This window comes from Cyphomyrmex costatus, unplaced genomic scaffold (assembly GCF_001594065.2).
Source record: "Cyphomyrmex costatus isolate MS0001 unplaced genomic scaffold, Ccosl1.0 scaffold81, whole genome shotgun sequence".
NCBI classification, from domain to species: domain Eukaryota; kingdom Metazoa; phylum Arthropoda; class Insecta; order Hymenoptera; family Formicidae; genus Cyphomyrmex; species Cyphomyrmex costatus.
The window spans coordinates 881,032-905,826 of NW_017280386.1; the positions used below are offsets into that span (position 1 = coordinate 881,032).

General features: G+C 35.6%; 1 protein-coding gene across 1 annotated transcript in view; it reads left to right on the forward strand.

The window, feature by feature from the left end:
* LOC108781397 (epithelial discoidin domain-containing receptor 1) overlaps positions 1–24,795 on the forward strand; it is a 148,452-nt gene that overhangs the window by 41,939 nt on the left and 81,718 nt on the right. Inside the window, exons 4-6 of the mRNA XM_018549348.1 lie at positions 8,478–8,817; positions 21,301–21,485; positions 24,226–24,380. Of these exons, the coding sequence (XP_018404850.1) occupies positions 8,478–8,817; positions 21,301–21,485; positions 24,226–24,380 (680 nt within the window). The remainder of the gene's footprint in view (positions 1–8,477; positions 8,818–21,300; positions 21,486–24,225; positions 24,381–24,795) is intronic.

Below are 24,795 nucleotides of genomic sequence, written 5' to 3' on the forward strand. Positions count from 1 at the left end.
CGGGTTCCCCTCGCCCCTCACCCCCCCTCAGAGGACCATGGCTTTGAACCGGCCTATACACTCTACTGTTCTGCAATCTTAAGACACTAGAATACATCAGTAATAAGTATTTTCTACGAGTATCGGAGGACGACTGATGAATTTAAGGCAGAAAAAATATCGTACGACAATTTCATCCCATAACCGAATTTTTTTCTGAAAATTTCAGCCATATGCTTTTTTTCATATTGGAACTATTTTGAAATATTTAAAGGTTATAAATGCTTTTCGGAATTTCTTTATTTTGATCAACATAATATATATATGTTCATGTATATATTATTAATCGTCGTCGCTATCCTCATTGATGACCGGTGCAATTTTCTGATCATCGAATAATTTGGATAATAATTCAGCAGGCTTGATAATTTTCGCTAAATATCTAAACTAAACGAAACTAATGGCGAATTCTGGCACTCTATCTTATGAGCCTTTTAGGGCTTTATGGCTACTTGATATATATTTTATGGCGATTTTTTGCCTTTTTAGGCGAGTTTTAATTTTTTTAGGCATGATGCCGGGTTCAAAAAATTCTGAAAAAATTCAGGGTGAATATAAGTTTAAAAATACATGTTTTTGAATTTTTGTGAGGTTGCCAATCATAAACTAACATAAGGAAGTCACTTATAAATTTTCAGGAATTTTTTAAAAATTATGGTTAGGTTGGAACATCTCGCAAAAAATATTTTCAAATACCTTTTGATACATTTTGTATGCCCAAATTTTTTTAATAAAATTGTATCTGATAGGTCTCGTGACAAAAATAAAATATGAAAATACTTCATAAGGCAATATCTCCGAAAAGGGGTGGTGTACGGAATTAAAAATTTCTCCAAATTTTTTTTTCGGGTCAACGAACTTTTTGGTGACATGCTGGTCATAATCCGTTTGGGGGCCGATTGACCCCTTCTTAACCTGCTAGAGCCTTTTATGAATGTTCACTTTAAACTAGCACCTTCAATGATATATCAGTTTGTTTTCTAACGTCAAAATTGTCGGTTGCATTGCATTACCTTGAGAATTTAATGTACTTTTATTATTTTAATGTACTACTGCGCTTGTCAACTATTTTGATATCACTCTTATTTAGGGCAACATTATTGTCGACAAGCTTTGCATTAGTCACATCCAAGATTATAGCACTGGCATCAAGAACTTTCAATGTACTCGGATCTAATGTCTTTATATTATTATCGTTTTATGGTATTTCCTCCTCCAAATTGAACACCATTTTGATCAATTACTTCTAGATTGTGTACCTGCAAAATATATAAATAATTTAAATAATTTTAATCATTTTTTTCAGAAATTACGTTTATTAGCGTATTTGATTATATGTAATAATTTTCTTGGTATAATGTTATTACGAAAATTGATTATCAGAAAAATCCTTCTTCAGGATATTAATTATAAATTAGAATAATAATTTGTAAAGATATGCTTATGAAGATATACGTGATTGAAAACTAGTTAACTTACACTCCAAAATCTTGAATCAAATATAGTGTTCTAGGTGAGAGATTAAACTATAACAGTTTTTTATACTTTAAAAATAAATCACAAAAAAGATCAATATTAATTTTAAAAGAATTCTTATACCAAATTGTCTATTTTAACGTAATACATTTCATTATTGAAAGATAATGAAATGGTACTTATTACCATGAAAAATGACTCATATATTATTGAAGGTGCCAGTTCATAGTAAACATACATAAAGTGTATATTCTTTTGTTGCATATATACATAATAAATAATTACAGCAAAGGAAATATTTATTTATTCTCACTTACGTGTTCCTCTGTGCCAGCGATATGACAAATTTCCTAACCTGAATAAACCAAAACAAATTCTCTGCTGTAAAATTATATATTATATAGAAAATAATTTGTATTCTTATATCTCAGAAAATGTGTTTTACAGCAGAGAATTTGTGTAATAAAGCAGGAAATATTTATTTATTCTAACCTCACTTACGTGTTCGTCTATGTCATCGATGTAACAGATTTCCTAACCTCAATCCTTTGTTATTGCCGAGATTCTTAATCCGACTTTAACGATCGTATAGATCGCAGCGATCGATATTTATTCTAACCTCACTTACATGTTCATCTATACCATCGATATGACAGATTTCTTATTCTCAATATTTTGTTATTGCTGAGACTCTTATTTCGACTTTGACGATCGTACAGATCGCAGCGATCGATATTATAGATTTATAGATACTCGTCGCTACTATATATTTATCTCTTGCGCCAAAAATTTCGGAATGTATTTCCTCACTTCGTAGCTGCCAACAATGACGACGACGACGAAGACGACGTTTTTTACATACAAACAAACACTAAGGCCGGTATTCATAGTCAATTCTTATATTCAAGATCGTCTTAAGTACAGTCTTAAGATGTCACGAACCAATCAAAAGGCTGCATTCGCGTCTTAAGACTATCCTTAAGACAGTCTTTAAATAAGAACTGACTATGAATACCGGCCTTAGACACTCATTTCCTCAACGACGAACACCTAGACACTCACTTCCTCAAAGGCGAACACCTAGACACTTAGTTCCTTGAAGGCAAACACCTAGACACCTATTTCCTCTACAGCGAACACCTAGACACTCACTTCCTCGAAATCAAACACGTAGACACTTAACTTCCTCGACGACGGACATGTAGACACTTATTTCCTCGATATAGTGAATACCTGGACACAAGGTTTCTCTATATTTCGATATTTCAATTTTAATATTTATATTATAATAACATTTATACATATATATATATATTATTAATAAATATTTTACATTATATTGAATAATATTTTATTTTTAATTATAAGATTTAAACCGCGCGCGCGTCATATGTGATGATACACCATGTAATACTGGTATGCTGGTTAGATATACGATAGATAGAGTGAGATGATAGAATAGATAGAGTGAGATAACACATAAAGTCAAAGGCCCTCTATTATCGAAAAAACGAGATGGACATTTTCTCTGGTCGGCGACGTTGATGATGACGACATATCTTAAAAATAAAACGTGAAAATTCACAGATCCGAACTTTGCATCGCGATATCTCCGCTCGTAGGGCATGTAGAAAAAAAATGAAAGCACTTTTATCATACAATTTAAGTATTTCCTGTCGATTGAGCGTATGTAGAACTTGATCGGTTCAGCCGTTACTGAGATATGATCATCTCAATCCCCCGAATTTGTCAGATTCGCGTAAAGGAGGCACGGCAGTGTCGCGCGCTTGGCTTAGCGCCGAGACACTACCGTGTCTCCAGATGCTGAAAACGATAAAAAAATTTCAAAATTGAGTATTTCTTTACCATTTTTTAGTTCAATATGGTGCTCCAGATCTGTCACGTCGTTGCACGTCGTAACATTTGTTTTATATAAAAGTTGCTCAATCTGTATTTAAGAAATAGTAGTCCACAGGCACGTTGTTTGCATGGAGAAACAGCGTCAAGTGCTTAGAATTAGACATAAGAATGTTCTACAATGCGTTACAAACAGCCATTGCTTGTTGAAACGTCTGTCGCGACAACCAATTAGAAGTGTTAATGATATTATTTATGCTTCTGATGCTTGGTTGTCGCGACAAACGTTTCAACTAGAGTCCCTGTAAGAGAGTTGTGTCAATCTTGTATAAATTTTCATTGACGTAAATTTTCTTTGAAGTAAAATGGCGGAACCAATCATCGATGCTGTTGTATCCCCATTTTTGAGTAATGTGAACGTAGTGATTTAGATTTTAGAAGTTGTAAGAGTAGAATTTACGTTAAATTATATAATATTGATAAGTAGAATTTATGTTAAATTACAAAATATTGACAGAAGTAGATCTGTTTTCTATAGCTATATTATAGTAAAATTATATGACATTAAAATTATGTGATTGATGACAAGGTTAGAATGTCACTTTCGACTATATAATATCTGTATCTTTTATATATTTTTAATTCGAAAGCTTTATAATAATGTATAGACTTACTTATAATTTATAACTTTGATAAGAGCTGAGTCGAGAAAAATATCGGGACTCCACCGGTGCCGGGACTTAAACTGAGGCCTCGTTGCCGTTCGTATTAGCAAGCTTTCGTCCATAGAGATAGTAGTACTAGAGTACGCATTGTAGGAGTGGGGGTAATCCTATCTAGAAAAGGACGCACTCATTTGGGCCTTTTCGTTCTCTCTCGTTTAGCGCATGCGTATAGCCATATACTCTGAGAGAGGGAATCGAAAGAAAGAACGAGTCGAACGAGAAAAGTTTCATCATTACATGACCGGACAAGCCTGATTGAGGGTGCGATCCACTAGACACTTCAAACGCTTCAGACGCTATTGCTACAAATACTTCCGATAGAGTGATCCGTTAGCGTTACTAACGTTGCCAATACTACACAAGTGGATCAATCGTGAAGTGTTGGAAGCGTTATTATTGAACGTAACCTGCTAAAAAATCTCGTAACCATCGTATTCCTAGGCTGCGGAAGACATAATTCATGTTAATATGGAGACGAACGTGGCATTACGTGGTTATATTATACATTCTTACCTTCATTAACCTTTCTTGCATCTTCTTCGGAAACTTCTAAAGTATGAATATCTCCGGTATTAACATCTATTAATTGTATAATCGGCATTACTTTTAATTTCGATCAATATAAAACGTTAAAACCAAACGAAATCACGAAACACAGGTTATAGTTAATCGATATTTCTGATTATTTCCCGCGCTTTTGTGCATTCAAAATATCGCTTCAGCCGTACTACCTCTTCGGCAGAAGCATTTGCAGCACGCTGGAAGCGAAAACCTATGACGTAATATATGACGTCGTATCTGCTATAGAATCGCTTCGAAGGGTCTAGTGGATCACATCTGTAGCACTTCGAAGCGTTTGAAGCGTCTAGTGGATCGCACCCTGAGCCTGATCACTTTGGAATCAAACAAAGAATTGAGTTTGATAAGGTTAAGGGCTCTCGATGAATAATATCAATAAATATTAATGATAAAAATCTATTACTTATACCTCTATAATTCCAGTTATGCGAGCATATTGGCCAGCACCACCAGATTGTTTCTTATAAAGATAGTCAAATTCACATGGTTTAGTTTAGTGTCCCTCTAATAAGAGTCTGGACACGTGAAGTCCGCCATTATTCGTCGAAATTGTGCGAAAGAGAAAAAATCATGCTATCTCATTCTAGTGGCGCTGTAAGTTGTAGCTGATTGTAGCTCAAACTTCATAGTTTCCGTTTCTGTTTCGTCTCGCCCTTAGAACATATAGTACTGGAAGGAGCATAGGCATATGGTCCCTGTACATTCGGTTGAAGCCGAGAAGATTGACAAGGATGGAGAGATTAAGATCGTAGATTGTAATGCGCATACTCCATACGCGTGCGCGGTGGATTATCCACCGTGGATGCTAGACTAGAAAGCACGTTAATTATTTGCGAACTGTGTTTGGTTCTGTTTGGTTCTATGAAAATTATAAGTGATTTGTGGCAATGTATTGCTATATTTGCAAAGAAGAAAATCAGGCGTCTTCATATCACTTGTAAGTTTAATTATTTGTGAGTATAGTATTAATATGTGGCGTCGAGTGGTTCACCGCTCTGTGCGATTGACTCGCGATTTGTAGACCCGAGTTCAATCCCACGTGCGCCCAAACGCGATTTTTCGCGTTTAATGAGCCAAAAAATGGCTCCATCTGGTGATCAAAAGATCTATGACCATCAGCGCCGTTCGGATTCGGCGTTAAACTGTAGGTCCTATACATCAGTATACATCAGTAGTATACATATCAGTAGATATTTGTCTCTAATATCTGACTGAGGTAGGATTCTGTGGATCAATCACCCACAAATCCGAAAAACAATTTGATTCGAGAAACGAATATAGGCCTCGGGCAAAAGAGGTCTATAGACGTCCTATGCATATATGTAATACTACTATATGGCTAGTGCCTATAAGAGGGAGTGAGAGGAAGCGGTCCCAGAACCACGGTGCGGGAATATATATTTCCCTCTCTTTCTAAGAGTACTTTGAGTGTTGTGCGCATGCGTTGGATTGATTGCATCCGCCAATAGGAAAATAGAGTGCGATCAGTGAGATGACGCGAACAGGTTATGCTCGTTATGCTTATTAGATGTGTGCTGTTGTACACAGGCAAAAATGGTCAAGATATGTTATTTATGTGGCAAAAAGCCTAATTCGCCTAATGCGACTGAAAACATTAGTTTGCATAGGTATGAAATAGGTATTAGTTTGCACTGATTATCATGAAATTTCTGTAAGGGATTGCACTGTATTCTTATATACATAACGGCAATTTTGAAAAAGTTTATTTCATAAAATTAGGATTAATTTATTTATTCCGACTAAACTGACTCTGTTAACTGTAACAAGGTTATACCCTGAAGCGGAATCAATCACTTTTTCCTTCTTCCTTACACATATATGTATATTTATCCTTCTATTTATTATTGATGGAGGGGATGAATCCGACGCATGCGCACAACGTTCAAAGTACGCTGAGAAAGAGAGAGAAGTATATTCCCGCACCGTGGTTCTGGGACATGGACTTCTCTCTCATCTAGCCATATAGTAGTATTACATATATGGTCCTATGCTCCACATAAGGAGATAAAAGGAGTCGTTAAGTTATAGTATTAATATACGGAATTTATAATGTTAGTTAATTTTCATAAGGATTGTTTTTGTTGTCATACAATTCTAACATGCTTAGCACAAGCTACAAATAGACGTAGTTATCCAAATAGTTACATACAACAGTGCAGTGCAAGAAAGTTAATTCCAGTATAATTAATCACTTGTATAAATGAAATATGCAACTTTCTAATAAATCAAAATGTTACTCTCTATGATGATGTTCTGATAACTCATCAAAAGAATCACCGCAATTTTCAGTTTTCTTAATTGAAATTTATTAGCCTTTAACCTTAAATTCATATATCAAATGTACACTGCAGCTGACAGCTGTGTTAATAACATGTATCGACAGTTTAATAGGCATATCGAACTTTCGATACAGTCATGAATTTTGCTCATTAGACACGGTACGCTTGCCGCGCTGTGTAAGTTGGTGCCACGGAGTAAAAGAAAGACCAAATATTTCATACGCATTATCATGTGGTATATATAATACTTCCAACTTTTCCCGCAATGACATTAAAATCACATCGCCCCGATTTTCTATTTCGAGCCCATACTTCATCCTCAAGTTTGATCTATTTATTCCGTGGCTAATGCGATAGCCAACCAAATCATTCGTGGAAAGAATCTGTCTTTTTAAAATATTCATCGTCAGTTGTATTAATAATAGAAGAATATAAAAAATATTTAGTATAGGGACCTTTTCATATTGACGCTCGACACTCATTTTCAATGTCAAAATAGGTCACGTGATCAAAATTGACACTTGACAATCGTTAATTTCTGACACGTGACTTATTTTTAAATAAAAAAGAGCGAAAGTATGAAAGGGTACCTTAATGGTTACTATGTGTCGAATTATCGATATAAATAATAATCGATACAATTCGTCTGATATTTTTGGTATATCGATATTTTTATTTATGATACATAACAATACAGAATATCGATATCTTTTAATGTATCGCCCATCCCTAGTAGTATATAAAAGATATGTCGAAGTGTTGTAAAACAGCGACATCTGGCTATTTTGTTAGAGTTCGAGCTTTTCTTTAAGATTCCCTTAAGCAATATTTTTTTAAATAATAGGATTTAAATATAACTAATGACAGACTATATTTAAACGGCCGCCTGTCCATGAGTTGCGTGTTTATTAGTATTCGTGACTATTGGTAAACGCTCACTTATACTTACATGAGACCATCTAAACGTAGTCTGTAAATGGCCATATTTAAACCGTTGTATTTCAGAAGATAGTGATTAAAAAAAATTAAAATTTACAAATAACTTTTTTATATATTTAAATTCTCGAAAACTTTCTTGTTATAATATAATATTTCGAGTCGCGAATTTTGGTACACGTTTCATATTATACAGATATTATGTAATGGATTGATTAAATCAATAATTGCGATTCTTGTTAACGTATATATTCTAAGTTATTATTTCTATTATATTTTATATTTGGATTATAATGTTACATATACATATACCTATATATACATATACCTATATATACTCTTTAAAATTTCTAGACTGTCTGAAGAATGATGTCTCACTCTTAAAGATTAAAAATCAAACCACTCTTTTTCAAGACTAGCTCAATTTTTACTTTTTAAAATGAGATTCTACTCCAAAAAATCCAGCTTGACCGTTACGGCATGTTTTCGTCGGTATTCATTGGTTTAAATTCTCACGGGGTCCAATAACATTTGATATTAATATTTTTCTTTTTCCCTTATTTAGACATAGCGCACGGCAACTTCACGCTCGAGGAAGCCCCGACCACCGAATCACCTATCCAGAGTGATGTCTTCGTCGAGAAGAACGGCGCTGCCGAAGGCGAACTACCGGTTTCGACTGCGAAACACGACGATCCCACGTACATGGCGATTGTGATTGGCGTGCTGACAGCCGTAATACTTTCACTCGCCGTGGCGATATTTCTAATTGTTTCGCGACACAGGCAACGCAAGTGCTTTGCTAGCCCTATGACTGGTAAAGCTCCTTCGCATTTAGGATCCACCTGCGCCACAGTCGAGAAAGGCGCAGCTCTAATGGCGTACACCTTAGAGGATGATGAAAGGTATAATCAATTACTTGATGAAAAAGAAAAAAATAACCGTCAGAGGAAAATGAAACTATTAAAAATAATACAATCTTAAGTAATGTAAGAAGAATCCCCGAGATATCGTTTTTTCAATGAACGTTTACGTGTATCTAACATTAATGTAATTTTTTTTACGATTAAAATATGCTAATTGTTAAAAGATAAAATAAAATTGCATGTTTGATTTCAAAAAATAATATTCGAGTAAAAACAATATTTTTTGCGATACAATATTTTTATTAAAATATTTAAATGATACTTTGAATAACTCTTCTTTTACAATAAATTTATTAGTTATTGGCAGTAAGCTCAAACAACTTTGAACAGTGTTTATTATTTTTACCAACATCAAGAAACGCGGTAGTGTCTCCAGCCATGTTCAAAAACTGAAAGACACTACAAGTCTCTTATCCCGAGCCACCAAAGTCCATTTTTCGGGGGTGCATAACTACTAAATTATAAAAAATTTTGAATCGAATGTTCTATGTTCGGAAAGGCAACATCCCTACGCGTAATTTGAGCAAAAAAAATTTTAAATCGGTCAAGACGTTCTAGAGATACAAGCGATCGAAAAGTGATGATTTTAATGAAAAATTAAGAAACGTCTTCTTCTTCTTCTCCTCCTCCTTCTTCTTCTCTATCCGCATTCAAGGCCATATTAAAACTTTCTAACATCCCCTCACACCTTCATCTTCGACCCACCGCACCCTCTCCCCCATCACTCACCCCCACCACCCCTCTCTTTCGCCATATTTTACTCTTTTGTTATAGGTATAATATTTTTAACCAATATTAAAATCGTTTTTAAGACCGTACAATTGATAAACAATAAACAAACAAGGAGAAGAAAGCCAATAACGATCAAAGCTAGATCACAAATGCTTATTAAAATTATGTGTGAATTTTATATACTGCGTATGTAGTCCCCTAAATCGCGTGCCGAAATTTTTTCAGACTTACAACGCAACACTAAACAACTACCGCAGTAATATCACTTTAGTTAAATTGACAAACAATCCAACAATTTTTGATGCTTATAGCATCTTATTGGATCTTAATAATAAGTTGAAAGATATCTTTAAAATTTAACGATGTAATGTTAAAGTAATAATAAATCAAATCTATGAATATAATATTTTTAAATCATTTTTTTATATATTTGTGATATAGTTGTACTCTAAAAGTAAGTATTGAAAAGGTTCAGAAGCGGGTACTTAAAAGAACGACGGCACTTCTATTGAAACCTTTTAATAATTCAGAAGAGTACAAAACGGAGATACAATGCACACCGAGTCTCGCGAGCGTGTGTTTGAAAAACGAGAAAGAAGGAATAATTGCGTGAGACGCGCAGGCGCGAAACGATAAGACGAAAGATCGCGAGGCAGCGTCTCGTCGAGAGAGAGATCGAGTGTGCGAACAAAGACGAAGATGCGCGATCTATAAATGTCGCAGCTAAGATTTTGCTTACGAGTAAACTTTGAACAAAAAAAGAAAATATGTAGGGCTTAGATTAATTCTAACAGAAAGTGATTCGAAAAAAATCATATAATAAAAATGAAAAGTTCAAGCCATGTTCAAAAAAGGATACTCAATAATTTAAACCTTTTTATCCAAAAATAATATATTACCATAAAAAGTAATTGATATATTATTAAGTAAAGGTGCCAGTACAAAGTGAACATACATAGCGCATGTAACTTTCGACCGATTTTCGAATCGCCTCCGCCTTCCGCTGTCCCCTCATCTCACCGCTTCGCGCGCAGATCAAATGTTGCTCGAGCGTCGTGCGGCATTTGGACGAAAGTTATATACACTTTAGGTATGTTCATTTTGTACTGGCACCTTTACTTAATAATATATCAGATACTTTTCATGGTAATATATTATTATTGGATATTCTCATTTATTACGCGGTCATAGACGTCTAGGCAGCCGGATATAAGATCATGCGAATATTCGCTTTTGCATCGCGAAGCGTGTTTAATGATAATACACAACCGCTGTATGAGACCGTATTCCTAATTTCTTCCATGTTTATGTCCACAGAAATACGCTCAGATGACGAAAGCGGCCTTCCATTAAACTTTCTATCCACCATGCTCGTTAGCGAACGTCCAATAACGTCCAATAACGGACATCCTCGGGCAATATATCGAGTTTGTGCGGCACGAATGTCTCCAAAGGAGATGCTCCTCCAGCCGCCTCGTAACTCCGAAGCATCCCGCACCAGTTTCGGCATTGATCCCCCTCCTTCCAACTCCCCTGTCCGCTTTGTGCAATCCGATATTGCAGTTACGAGCTTCGTACCGAAAGAGAGAACGTGTAACGTGCAACTTCAAGTAGGTGTACGAATGTTACGCTGAACCTTTGACGGACCGCGTATTCCGCGCACATAATACTGAAATTTCCAAGCGGAAAATATGGTGTTCTTGAAAACCAAAGATTTGTACGATTTGCTAAGTCAGAATTATTTCAATATATTGTGTATCATATATGCAATTCTTTTTAAATGCAATGCGAATTATAATATCTCATCGCATTAATATTATATTTCACAATATTTAAGTAAAACTATTATATTTATGTATATACAGGATGTTTCTTTTAATTTGATCATTTAAAATATTTCCGTTGTTTTTGATAATACGGAAAAATACTACAGGGAATAGTTTGATTGGAAGGGACACGTATTATGATCACGGTTGCAAGATCTCCAGATTTCGACTGGATTTTCCAATTTTGGAGACTAATCTCCAGTTCTCCAGTTGACGGGAAAAATTTCTAGTTTTTCACTTGCGTGGAATATTTATTAATTCCATTATCTAGTGATTGTGATTGTATTGACACTGGGAGCTTTTCAGCAAAGGACACAAGCGATCCAGTGTGACACATCGAATCATTACATCCTTGTTGTTTGATATACATACATCAGCATTTGCGTAAAGTTATAACAAAAGATGCCTAATGTATGATATAATTTGACTATATACGCGTAAATGGTAAATGACAATAATAGGTTGCATGTACAAAAAGTAAAAATATACGTAATATCATGAAAAGAAATCTGTAGCTTATATTTTTCCGTGACTATCAATGAACGAATAATCTCGTATAATATACAAGGGTGAGGTATTTAAAACAAATCACCTGAATAACTCGCTTGTTTGTAACAATAGAAGGAATAGTATGAAACAAAAGTTGCTTGGTTTCGAGGGGTACATAATGTGATGTCAATAATTGAGGGGATGCGGCGAATAACGGAATAACTCGAAAAATGACGTTTTGAGAAAAACGCAAAAAACGTAGAAAAGTACTTTATACATATTATATCGAAAAACTGTTTGGCTGATAGTTAGATAATGATATTATACCTTAAATCATTATAGAATAATACAAAAAATTATACAGAAATCAGTAAAAAACTGGATCATAAATTTCGAGTTATTTCGACTTATTCCGTTTTTCCGAATATCGCATTCAGTTTTGCGTTAAAAAAATAGATTTACATTAAAATAATTATGTCAAAATATGTAGCTACAAGTACATATTTTATTAATGGAATAATATAAAAAACGAAATAATTCGAGTTATTCCGTTATTCGCCGCAGCTCCTCAATTGTTTTGTAGGTGAAGGCATAAAGGTTAAATCCGTTTTTTTAAAGAAGAGAAGACACGAAATTATTCGAAGAGTGCCTTGAAACAATTTATTTTCCATTCAATATTTTCCATTATTGACCTTGCGTAACCTTGAATAACTTTCAATTATAGGTATTCACTGTATTCGTCTTAAAATGCTATATCGAAATATAAATAAAAAAATATATTCCATATCAAAAAAACAGATTTGACCTTTGCCTATCCTTTACACCTCCATCTACAAAACAATTATTGACATCACATTATGTGCCTCTCGAAAACAAGCAACTTTTGTTTGATACTTTTCCTTCTATTGTTAAAAACAATTTATTCAGGTGACTTTTTTTAAATGCCTCGCTCTGTACAATAATATCATACATATAATATCATACAATAATATCATAGAAAATATACACGTATGGGTGGTTATCGAGAACAATAATAAACTCACGAATGAATAAAGTCTTGTCCGACAATCTTTATTAATATAATATAACGAGGTTATATGAGTCCTGCTTATCAGGATAGCTAAACAGCGACTGACGATTCCCGATAGCCAATCCTCGCGACTTCGGAAATCCGCGTGTCGGTTACTTCTACTACGGAAATTTCCGGTAGCGACAAGCTCGCGCAGAAGCCTCTCGAACGTTCTTCTTAGAACGATAACTAACTTACATACTAATAATTAAAATATGCCTACAGCTTGACCATTCTGACATTTTGACCGTCTCGGTCAAAGAAACAAAAAATAATCGCACTTATAATTAACATACAAATAATATTTCGCAATTACACATCAGTAACATAAAACTAACAACGAAGATAAGGTCGCATCTGATCCGGCGCTATAATACCGGTATACGGTCGGTGAGTTAACTGAAAACAATCAACATCAGAAATGACATATCGATCATAATCTAAAATTTTTCGAATAACATATGGTCCCTTAAACTTAGGTAATAACTTCTTATTTATACTAGGTGTAGTTTCAACATTTCTTATTTCTACATAATCACCTATCTTGTACCATTCGCGCGCAGCTTTTCTTCGCAAGTTGTATCTTTTGTATTCTCGAGTTGTAATTTCTTGATTTTTGTATTAGCTTTACTTCGAATCTGCTCGAGGTCACGATTTACATCTGCGCTAAGTATATCTCGTAACAGGTCACAGGTTACGCCTTTTTGTTCAACTTCGAATAATAAACGGGAAGGGATCATCAGTCGCTCGACAGACGGTATTATTCAACGAGTATTCGACTCAATCTAGAATTTTATCCCACTGTGAAGGGGTTTCGCTCAACTTCGCTATCGGTGTTATGACTCTATAGAAACGTTCTACTTGACGTTAGCTCTCGGTGTTCCTACGGCAACCAAAACATGTGTAACACTTTCGTTTTTTACAAACTTTTTAAACATATCAGAAGTGAAACAAGTGCCTCTATCTGAAATTAAACACTTTGGTTTACTATATAGCCCGATCAATGTAGGAGTTTCGACAAAGTTAATTTAAGTACAGAATTTGTTGACGCAGTTAGGTTCCAAAGATGGAATAGAATATAAAATCACAGTTTTATACCAAAATTTGATATGGCGTCTATCCGGAATTTTGGATTTTGCGTTTTTTCCATTTTGCAGGCGTATTTTGCATTTCTCGCTGAAAATGGTAATAACCAAATTTGTAGAGAATTAAATTCTCTATCTTTTTTATCTGAACAATTTTGTTGTAAAATGATTATTTATTGCTAATAATGAGCAAAAAGTGTCAAAAATTAGAACATTGACCTAGTTTTTTCAATTTTTGGACCATTTTTATTAAAAATAAGTGACATATTATAGCAAAGTTGTAGAGAACTAAATTTCCTACAACTTTTGTAGAAACAAGTTTTTCGTATGACGCATGGATTACGCCCGGGAACATGCTGAACACAGAGGCATGGCGGAAAAGCGACTCAACTCATAAACAAATAAAAACAACTAAAAAAAAAAAACAACAAAAACAACTAATAACGACAGCTAATAACAACTAACAGCTGTTCACAAGGCCTACTTTTCTTCTATTGATTTCCCGATCTCAGGTACCTGCGAGTTCCCCCACGCCTGAGTTGACCGTCTTCCCCTATGCTGCTATGTCGAGCATGTTACCGGCCGTGATTCATACGTCGTACGAAAAACTTGTTTCTACAAAAGTTGTAGGGAATTTAGTCCTCTACAACTTTGCCATTTGAATGTGTCACTTATTCTTAATAAAAATGGTCCAAAAATTGAAAAAACTGGGTCAACGTCCTAATTTTTGACACTTTTTGCTCATTATTAGCAATAAATAATCATTTTACAATAAAGTTGTTCAAATAAAAAAGATAGAGAATTTAATTCTCTACAAATTTGGTTATTACCATTTTCAGCGAGAAATGCAAAATACGCCTGCAAAATGGAAAAAACGCAAAATCCAAAATTCCGGATAGACGCCATATCAAATTTTGGTATAAAACTGTGGTTTTATATTCTATTCCATCTTTGGAACCTAACTGCGTCAAAAAATTTTGTACTTAAATTAACTTTGAATGATGGTCAAATTTTGTCTAGGATGATCGGGCTAATATGCACGAAAATAGTCACGCAGGTGTTTTATAGACTTCTCGGTAGTCGTAGATTTACAAGGAAATTCTAATGAATTTTGTGAAAGCATCGATAACAATGAGCAAATGCCGAAATCCTTTTCCGGTTTTTTCTAATGGTCCAACATGATCAATATGAATTGTATCAAAAGGTAATGTCTCTTTTGGAATCTCATGCAAAAAGCCTTCCGCTTTGCCGCTCAGCGGTGAAAACTCAATGCAACGTAAACAATTTTGAATATACTCCTTTACTTTCTGTCGCATGTTAGGAAACCAATAAATCTTTGCAATATTTCCGATAACTTTATCGATACCGACATGCCCAATGTCATCATGACACATTCTAATTACATTTGACTCCATTGATCGCGGCACGTAAAATAATAATTTCTTATTCTCATCTTTTCTATACACTAATCCATCGCGTAATTCGTAATGTTCTACATCACTCTTTTCGACTTTATCGCGGATTTTAAGAATTTCTAGATCTCGATCTTGACAAATAGATAAAGTTCGTTCGATTGTACTATCTTCAAGTACTAATATGCTATGACATCGGCCCAACGCGTCGACGTGTGCCATTCGCTTCCCCGATCGATGTACAATATCATAATTATAATTTTGCAAGAACAATGCCCATCGAGATATTCGCAGATTTACATCTTTTTTACTCAACGTTAACCGGAAACTATCGCAATCGGTAACTATCTTAAATTTAGATGCTGCTAGATATACATGAAATCTTTTTAACGCGTACATGACAGCAAGACATTCCAGCTCGAAGCTGTGATATTTAGCCTCGGTAGGTGTGGTTCGTTGGCTTCAAAACGAAATAGGCCTCCAAGTACCGTCACTTTGTTTTTGGAGTAGAATACCACCGAATCCGCTAGCGCTCGCATCACAATGCAGTTCGGTCTCAGCGCGCGGTGAATAAATTGCTAAAACAGGTTTGCTAGCTAAGCAACGTTTTAATGCGTCAAACGCTTGATTCTCTGTACGTCCAAAGTGGAAAGTAACACCCTTTTTTATTAGGTCATATAATAGTTTAGCCGTTAACGAAAAATTAGGCACGAATCTACGGAAGTAACTCGCAAGACCGACAAACCGTTGTACTTCTTTTGCATTTCTTGGAATTGGATAATTCAAAATTGACTCGATATTTTCATCACTCGGTCGTATTCCGTATTCATTAACACAGTAACCTAAGTATTTTATTTCCGTTTGGGCGAAATAACATTTATCTAATCGGAATTGTAAATGACTTTTTCCAGCTAACTCAAATAATTGAGACAAGATTTCAAAATGTTCTTCTAAGCTCTCAGCTATTAAGATATCATCTAAATACAAGAATATTTTATGTTCTCTCACAAGACGTTCGAACACGGCATGAATAAAGCGTTGAAATACGCGTGGCGCATTTGTTAAATCAAACGGCATCCGCAAATATTCGTTGATTCATACTGCCCCAGTAGAATTACGAACGACGTAAATTTTATTGATGTCTCATGTATCTTAACATGATGGAATTCATCCTTCAAATCCAAAATCGAAAAATATTTTTTGCCTTTTAAACGATCTATATTATCATCAATTAATTCCGTTGGAAAATTATCGCGTATCGTTATTTTATTTAATTCTCGGTAATCAATACATAGTCTAAGATCGCCAGTTTTCTTTCTCACTAATACTATAGGACTCGCGTACGGTGAACTACTCGGTCGAATAATTTTTTTTTCCAATAGCTCATCTAAAATTGTTTGCAATGCCTCTTTGCCAGCAAACGATAATCGACGCGGACGGGAACTTATTGGCTGATCGTGTTTCAACGCAATACTCATCTCGAAATCAGGTCCGCATTTCTTTGCATTAACGTTTGGTATGTAACTCGACTCAAAAATATCAGAAATTTTCTCAACTTTGTCTAAATCTATCGCAGGATGTATTTGTAATTTATCTCGAATATTATTTATTTCCTCGCTCGCTTCGAAATGTATTATCTGCATAATACTAATCTCTTCGACATTTTCAATCTCGGCATCGCTTCCAAGTGTAACTCGCAATGACGGACATGCTAAAAAGTCTCGCCCTAAAAGTACTTTATACGCCATCGTATCATCAGGTACGGTATAGAACTTTATTTTTGTACTTACACCCCGTATCTCTACTTGACTATAAAAGACATTTAAAATTTTAAGTCGCGAACCGTTTATTCCGACAAATTGACTAGTGTCCTTTTTGACAGGAAAACGTGCTTCGTTCTCAACAACGCTATTACGAATGAGACTAATCGGTGAATCCGAATCAATTATTGCGTCAATTACATAAGTGTTTACTATTTTACCGCCCTTTTCGCTAGGACTGTTTTTCACTGTAACCATGTACGGTCCTGGAAGTGCAGTGGGTTGTATCACATTCGTGGAGGTGACTTGCACTGATTTTTCGTTGGCTTGTAACACTGATGGCTGCTTCTGCTCGGAACAGTCTTTCGCCATGTGCTTCGTTGATCCGCAAACGTAACAGGCTCTTTTCGTCGCTGGCGTGGTCGGTCGTTTGCACTGAGTAGCAATATGTCCGATAGCCTGACATTTAAAACATCTCGTCGATTTCCCTTTCGTGGATGACGCTTCGATTTTCGCATTAGGTAACTTCGGATCACTTTTCTTCTTAAAATCGCTGGATCTCTTGGAATCTAGAGTGATTTTCTCGAAGGCTCTCACCCAGCTAACAAGGTCACGTGATAATGATGTGAATTTTTGGTACAAATAACGTCAATTATGACATAAAAGTAACGTTATTTTGACATATATATCACGTGATTATGTCACATCTTATTGACGTTATTTATTACGTCAGGAAGACGTAAATATGACTAAAAAGTACTGTTAGTGTCACTACTAGTACAATAATGCAGTAGTAAATTCGTATATACTTCGTGTAGAAATTTAAGTAGAATACCGGTCAGTTTTCCCTAATTACTGAAAAAAAAAATTTTCTCTAAATTCGAGAATTAATTTTTTTTATGATATATCCCAAACGGTCACCCATCCGAAGTTGTACCACGACCTCGCATGCTTAACCTTGACAATCGTACGGGAACTGCTGTACTTCGATGACCCACAAATCTGTATGTCAATGTCTGTATAATTGTGATATATCTGTTCAATGGAAATATTGAAAACAGATGGTTTATGTGTTTATATGATAGTGTATGTATTAGTATATGTATCATTTCCGCAAGTGTAATGCGCATGACATCATTTTATCCTTGTTTTTCATCGAATATTAAAGGATAAAATGATACATCAAATAATAATACACAAATAATAACAAAAAATAATTAATTAGTAATGGTCATATATATGATCAATGTAACATCTAGTTGACGTCATATCGGTGACGTCAACTTTTGGTATTACAAATGACGTCAAAATAACGTTCCATTTATGTCACTTGACGGCATTGTCATCAAAATCACTTCATAATCACGTCATTATCACGTGAGCTTGCTAGCTGGGCAGTAATTCTGGCCCCGACTGGAAATTCATGATACACGCCTGATTTTGTAAACGTGTATCACTTATGCCATCGATAAAATAATCTAAAAGTCCTCCGCAATCGGCACCCGATTGGCGAGAATAACTTTCTCGTGGTAATAATCACAAAATGACTCTTCTGCTTTCCAAACATGAGCCTCAAACTCTTTTCTAAGCGACAACTTCTTTGGACGCGAATCAAACATTTGCTTCATCTCTCTCAGCAGATCTTCAATACTCATCGTCAAATATTCTGCTTTGGAATAAAACCAATTAAGCGCTTTTCCTTTCAATCTGGAATCTTATTAAAATCCTTGTTAAGTTGCCATCTAATTCATACGATCAGTTTCTCAACAGTTCCAACTGATTCTTCCATCTCTAGAAAGTATTATCACTTGCGTCGAATTCAGGCAACAGATCTCGAAGATTTCGAACGCCGCCAACAGCTAACATGGCGCTGGTCGTTGATGCGCAACGGTTCATTTCGCGTTCTCTACGCAACAGCTGCTGCTCTCTTTGTAACAACTCTCTCTCCCGGCGAATTAACGTTAGCTCACGTTGCACGTGGTCATCATGCTCTCGTAGCTCAGACTCGTGACGTTCTTCCGGTATCGATGCATAATCCTCTGCATTGGCTGTCTCACACGGTATCCCTGGCATCACAGAAGTCGATGTTTCTCCCGCCGCCGGTATCCTGTTTCGTCTTTCGGTCATTATCTTTCAAATATTTGAATCGTACTCACTCAGGCGTTGGACTAGCTCTGCCTTCGATCCTTTCGAAGATAATTCTCTCTCTCGAAGAGCTTCTTTCAACTCAATCACGGTAAAATCATTACTCTGCAGTGGTTCCATAATAATTCGATATTTCCGGTAACAGGCGATTTGGAACGACGATTGGTTTTCACGTCCTCACAGAACGATAACAGTCACAACAACACTCGAATATCTTCACAAGAATATTTCACACGTGCCTCTCACAGAGCACATCGTGGACGTCGTAACACATACAACACACCGAATATCGTGTTTGTTCTCGCTTCGCACTCGCAGTAACGAAATTTCTGCACCGGCACTCACACAATGCTTGTTCCGAATTATATGTCTCTCGTTCGCGTAGAACTGAATCCTTTATCCCACTTCTGAATAAACTGTGGGTGGTTATCGGGAACAATAATAAACTCACGAATGAATAAAGTCTTGTCCGACAACCTTTATTAATATAATATAACGAGGTTATATGAGTCCTGCTTGTCAAGATAGCTAAACAGCGACTGGCGAGCGCCGTGACGCTCGCAAGGATCGCGCGGTGTTTGCGCGGTGGAGTCAATCCCTTTTGCTCAATCAGGCACTATCTGGGAATTCCCGGGCGATAGCCAATCCTCGCGACTTCGGAAATCCGCGTGTCGGTTATTTCTGCTACGGAAATTTCCGGTAGCTCTCGAACGTTCTTCTTAGAACGATAACTAACTTACATACTAATAATTAAAATATGCCTACACACGATTATTGCCTTAATAGTGTATGTTTGATATTGTTACGCCGCACCACGTGTAGCCTCTCGCACACTACCGCCCCGATCGCTTGGAAATAACGATATTCGTTTAAGGAAGAAACACCTTTAATTACACAAAGAAATACAGAGACGAAACGAGAACACGTCTCAATTCGCAGACAGAACAATCCGAACTTCGTCAAATATCAAATAATAACACAACACGTCCCTAAGGGAACGCGCTCGCTTCTCTCGGCTATTCGGCACCTACTTTCGGCTTGAAACGGCGCGGGCATTCGGCACAGGCGTAATACTATGTTTGATTGAATACATTATATGCGACCTCAATCTTTTATACAATTTGAAAATTTCTGTTAATCTATCTAAATTACCCTGCTTTATCTTATTATAGCTACAAGAAATTATTGGCCACTGTAATCTGATGATAAATGAAATAATCTCAGGCTATTAGAGGAAGGTCAGCGATACCGACATACTACTTTGTTTTTAGACTATATTTTTTAGAAAAGCAGAAAATAAATCTTTGAAGATATAAATGTAAACTGGAAAGTGTCTTCTATCGATGCTCTATAGCAATTTTTATAATACTGTTAAGAATTTTGCAATAATTAACATTTTTATCGAATAAGCGAAAACGAGCGTTAGACAAAATGGGCCCCAAAACTGACATATGCGTATATGGCCACAGAGCATGCGCATGTGACCGCAGTGTGCAAGTTATGTTACGATGCGCGATATGTCGATGGGACACGTGACGACATGCCGGTTTAGGCTATAAACGATTTTATTTTTAAAACCGTATTATAAGAAAAATAAGAAACAGGAAAATATAAATAAAATAGTTTTAGAAAACTACAAACATATAAAAGGACTTAATATTATCACTAATATAGCTACTATTACATAAACTACGTAATTTATAAAATAACATCATAAGAATTTTGTTTTCACATTTGTAGAATTCGTTTTTAGCTGATTTTGTATAGAAACAAGCTACATATACAGAATTATGGGTTTTTACTTCTTTAATTACCAAAACAGATTATGTTTTCATTAATATTAATGAAGTGCAAAGATTAGTTTACGAGAAATAAGGGGGTGTCACTTTAGGAGACCTATGTCAGTATCGGTGACTTTCCTCTAATCAATTGCTTCTCTTTCAGATACGCAGGTGGTTCTTTACCAACATTGCCCCTCGGTAATCGTCTTCTAGACATCGTGAAGTTGGACGACTACCAAGAGCCATATCAGGCGCTAAAGTATGCACCATACTACAGCTACAGCACTGTCGTTATGGAGATGAAAGACATGATGTTAAACAACAAGGGCACCAATATCAATCACTCAGGTATGCAGCGCTCGAACGTATCTACACTTCTATATCTATATCCATTCACGGAAAAAAAGATTTGCTAAAACAACTAAGAACTTCGCTGATTTAGCAAATCTACAGCCGTAATATAGGCACAGCCAGTTTTCTATGTTAAAGTAGCAAAGTTATATAGCTGAATTAAATTAGCGATTGTAACTTATTCGTTCTAATAGCAAAGCAAATTTGTTAATATAGCAAAGGTAACTTTCTGCAAAAATGAATTTATCTAGTATAAAGATTAAAATTTGTAATAAAACATGCTAGCTAAGATAGCGCATACTTTTGCTGCTATAATGAAGAAACTTGTTACATTAGCAATCTTCATTGTAGCAAAGAATTAGTTGCTCTAACAGTTTAAGTTAATTAAAACAACAAATTCTGATAAATGGTTTTTATTGAAAAATTGAAAGAATACAATTTATATTAAGCTGGATCTTCATAGCACGCAGAATACGGGTCGCAGGTCGCAAGATTAGAACCTAACCTAACCTAATTATAGTATTTTAGATTGTATATATGCAAGTTTTGCTGAATCAGCGAATCTATTTTTTTCCATGTGCGTCCGCTCGGCCTACTACTGCCAACAGTGTACGCCCATAATAGCTCGATGGCGCGTGGACCGCGAAGAGCGGGGACTGCTTGGCAAGCGCACCGCTGTCTGAGACACGACGATTGCGGCTCGCAGCACGCGGCGTAAGGTGCTATTTCATGCAGCGAAGCTTCGCTGGCGAAGACCCCCCACTCCGTCAATTCATGCGAAAATCTTTAGCGAGCGAAGCTTCGCTCATAGTTCGACACTGTCCAACTATGAGCGAAGCTTTGCTTGACTGCTTGACGTGTCTCTTAATCTCGAATAATAATATTTTTGAAGCGGACTTTTGACTTCAACTGTGTCTTGCAAAGAAAAATACTTTTACGTAGTTAATGATTAGTGATAAAATCGTTAACTACATTTGGAGCTCTGTAGAAAGCTGTTTTAATCGTTTTAACGAAATAAAAAATAATAATATATTGTTAAAATAAATCAGTATCTTTTATAAATTTAAAAATGCAAATTAAAAATGTAAGAAATATTTATTTTGAAAAAATTTGTTAAAACATTTGTTACAAAATCAGTTAATATAGTTTTAATATTTTTACGTACTTTTTTTACATTAATGTATTTGTTTTTATACAATTTTGTACTTTTGTTTACAAGTTTTTCAACTTTATGATTATTTTCATCAATCGATATTTACTGGAATTTTAAGCTAATTATGATGTTTCATTTTATTTTACATACTTGCTTCCGTCAGCGTTTAACATATTTATTAGAAATTATTAAGTAACTATAATAATAAAACTATAATATAAAACATTTTTTAATAATATACACTGGCAATTTTTATAAATCTATAAAGTCTGTGAATAATAACAATCATTAATAAACGCAAAGCTATAATTAATTACACTTTTAATGTAATATTAGAAATTGTGATTAAAGTTTACGACTACAAATATCAGTTTTGGTACTTTATTCTATTGCAAAACTTGAGCAATAATGACAAATATAATAATGCATTCTATGCGGTTCCCAAATTTTTACAATGCATGACGTATGGAATATTGATCGAGACTGTTGCTTTTGCATACATATAGGTTTATTATCCGACATGCAATTGATTGTTTCATCTAAAATGCGATATACATTAAAAAATGTATATAAAAACATTTTCTAATAGATTCTTATCGCTATTTTTCAAAAGTAGCGGGACATCGCTGGCGAAGCTTTGCCCATGAAAAGGATACGGGGTTTTAGCGAAGAGCGAGGAACGCCAGGCGGAGTGGGGGGTCTTCGCCAGCGAAGCTTCGCTGCATGAAATGGCACCTTTTTATGCGCGGCGTGGGACGCTTGCCAGGCAGTCCCCGCGGTCCGCGCGTCATCGAGCTATCATGGGCGTACACTGTTGGCAGTAGTAGGCCGGGCGGACGCACGTATTCGATAATTTTTACCAATTATTACCTATCTCGTTGACTAGAGACCTAGATAACAGAGATGCGTTATTGCGTCGGTTGGGTTAGGTAGCCACCGCCAGTTTAATTCAATATAAGTGCTTTTAACCAATAAGCGATGACAGTTGATGCAAAAGGTAGAAAAGATTAGGTTAGGTTAGGTTAAGTCCAATACTAAATATTCACACAAATAAGAATACTTACACCATAATAATAATTTTTTATTGCACTTCGACACTGTATTGTCTAAATTTTTCTCTATATATATATATATATGTGTGTACATACGTTATAAAACTATATCTATATTGATGCATTAGATGCAATAGTGAATTAAAATGGCGCTCTGATCACGTGATTTAGACAGCCAATCAAACCATACCCTTCAATAACGCATCTCTGTTATCTAGGTTTCTATCGTTGACTATTGCGAAAATTGCAAAATGGTAGAGGACTTTTCGATTCAGTTCAGTCCGCTCTACCTGTTCATGTAATATTTTCCGGTTAGTCTGGGACATCCTGTATATTTATACATACAAATGCACGCACTCCATGTACACACATTCAAATCTCGCGGCTCCTGAGCCAACGGCTTTTGTGCACCTACATACGTATACGTCCCGGCAACAAAGCATTCGCCCTGACCGCAATCAATACATCATCTCCTTCTGCACTCGCTCCTCCTTTGCTATATCATCTGCAGCAGTGTACGCGAATGGTGCAGTTGACACGTCGTACGATTATGCGGTACCGGAACTAGGCACGGTGCCTCTGCTCAATCAGGATGCTGGCACCGGCCGCGCAGCGACAGTCTCCAATGCCACTGGCGACCAGGACAACTTCTTCTCCAAGAGCTCACGGAAGACCGAGGACAAGAAGGTGTGACAAATTTGCATTTCTTCACGAGTTCAATTTTATATTTTACGTTATTTAATTATATACGTATAGCGGAGAGTGATCTAAATCAGACCCATTTGCAGTTTTTGTTTTCTTAAGGCGTAAATAAAGTCCGATCATAAAACCAATGCTGTTTGAAAGATTATTTAATTTCCTTCATTTTTGCTTCAGACCATTTTGACGTATCTTTTACTTGTGTCGAACTATAATGGAAAATGTAAAAATGCATTTTCCGATCCGATTTGGAACTGTGAGTTCCGAATCGGACCTCTCCTATTTTTATGAACTTTTAGATAGAATTTTAAAATATTTTAATTAATTTTTGTTAGAGTATTGAGTAAAAAAACGAGAAATTTAAGACTCGAAAATAAAAATACAGTTTATATTATTACAATTA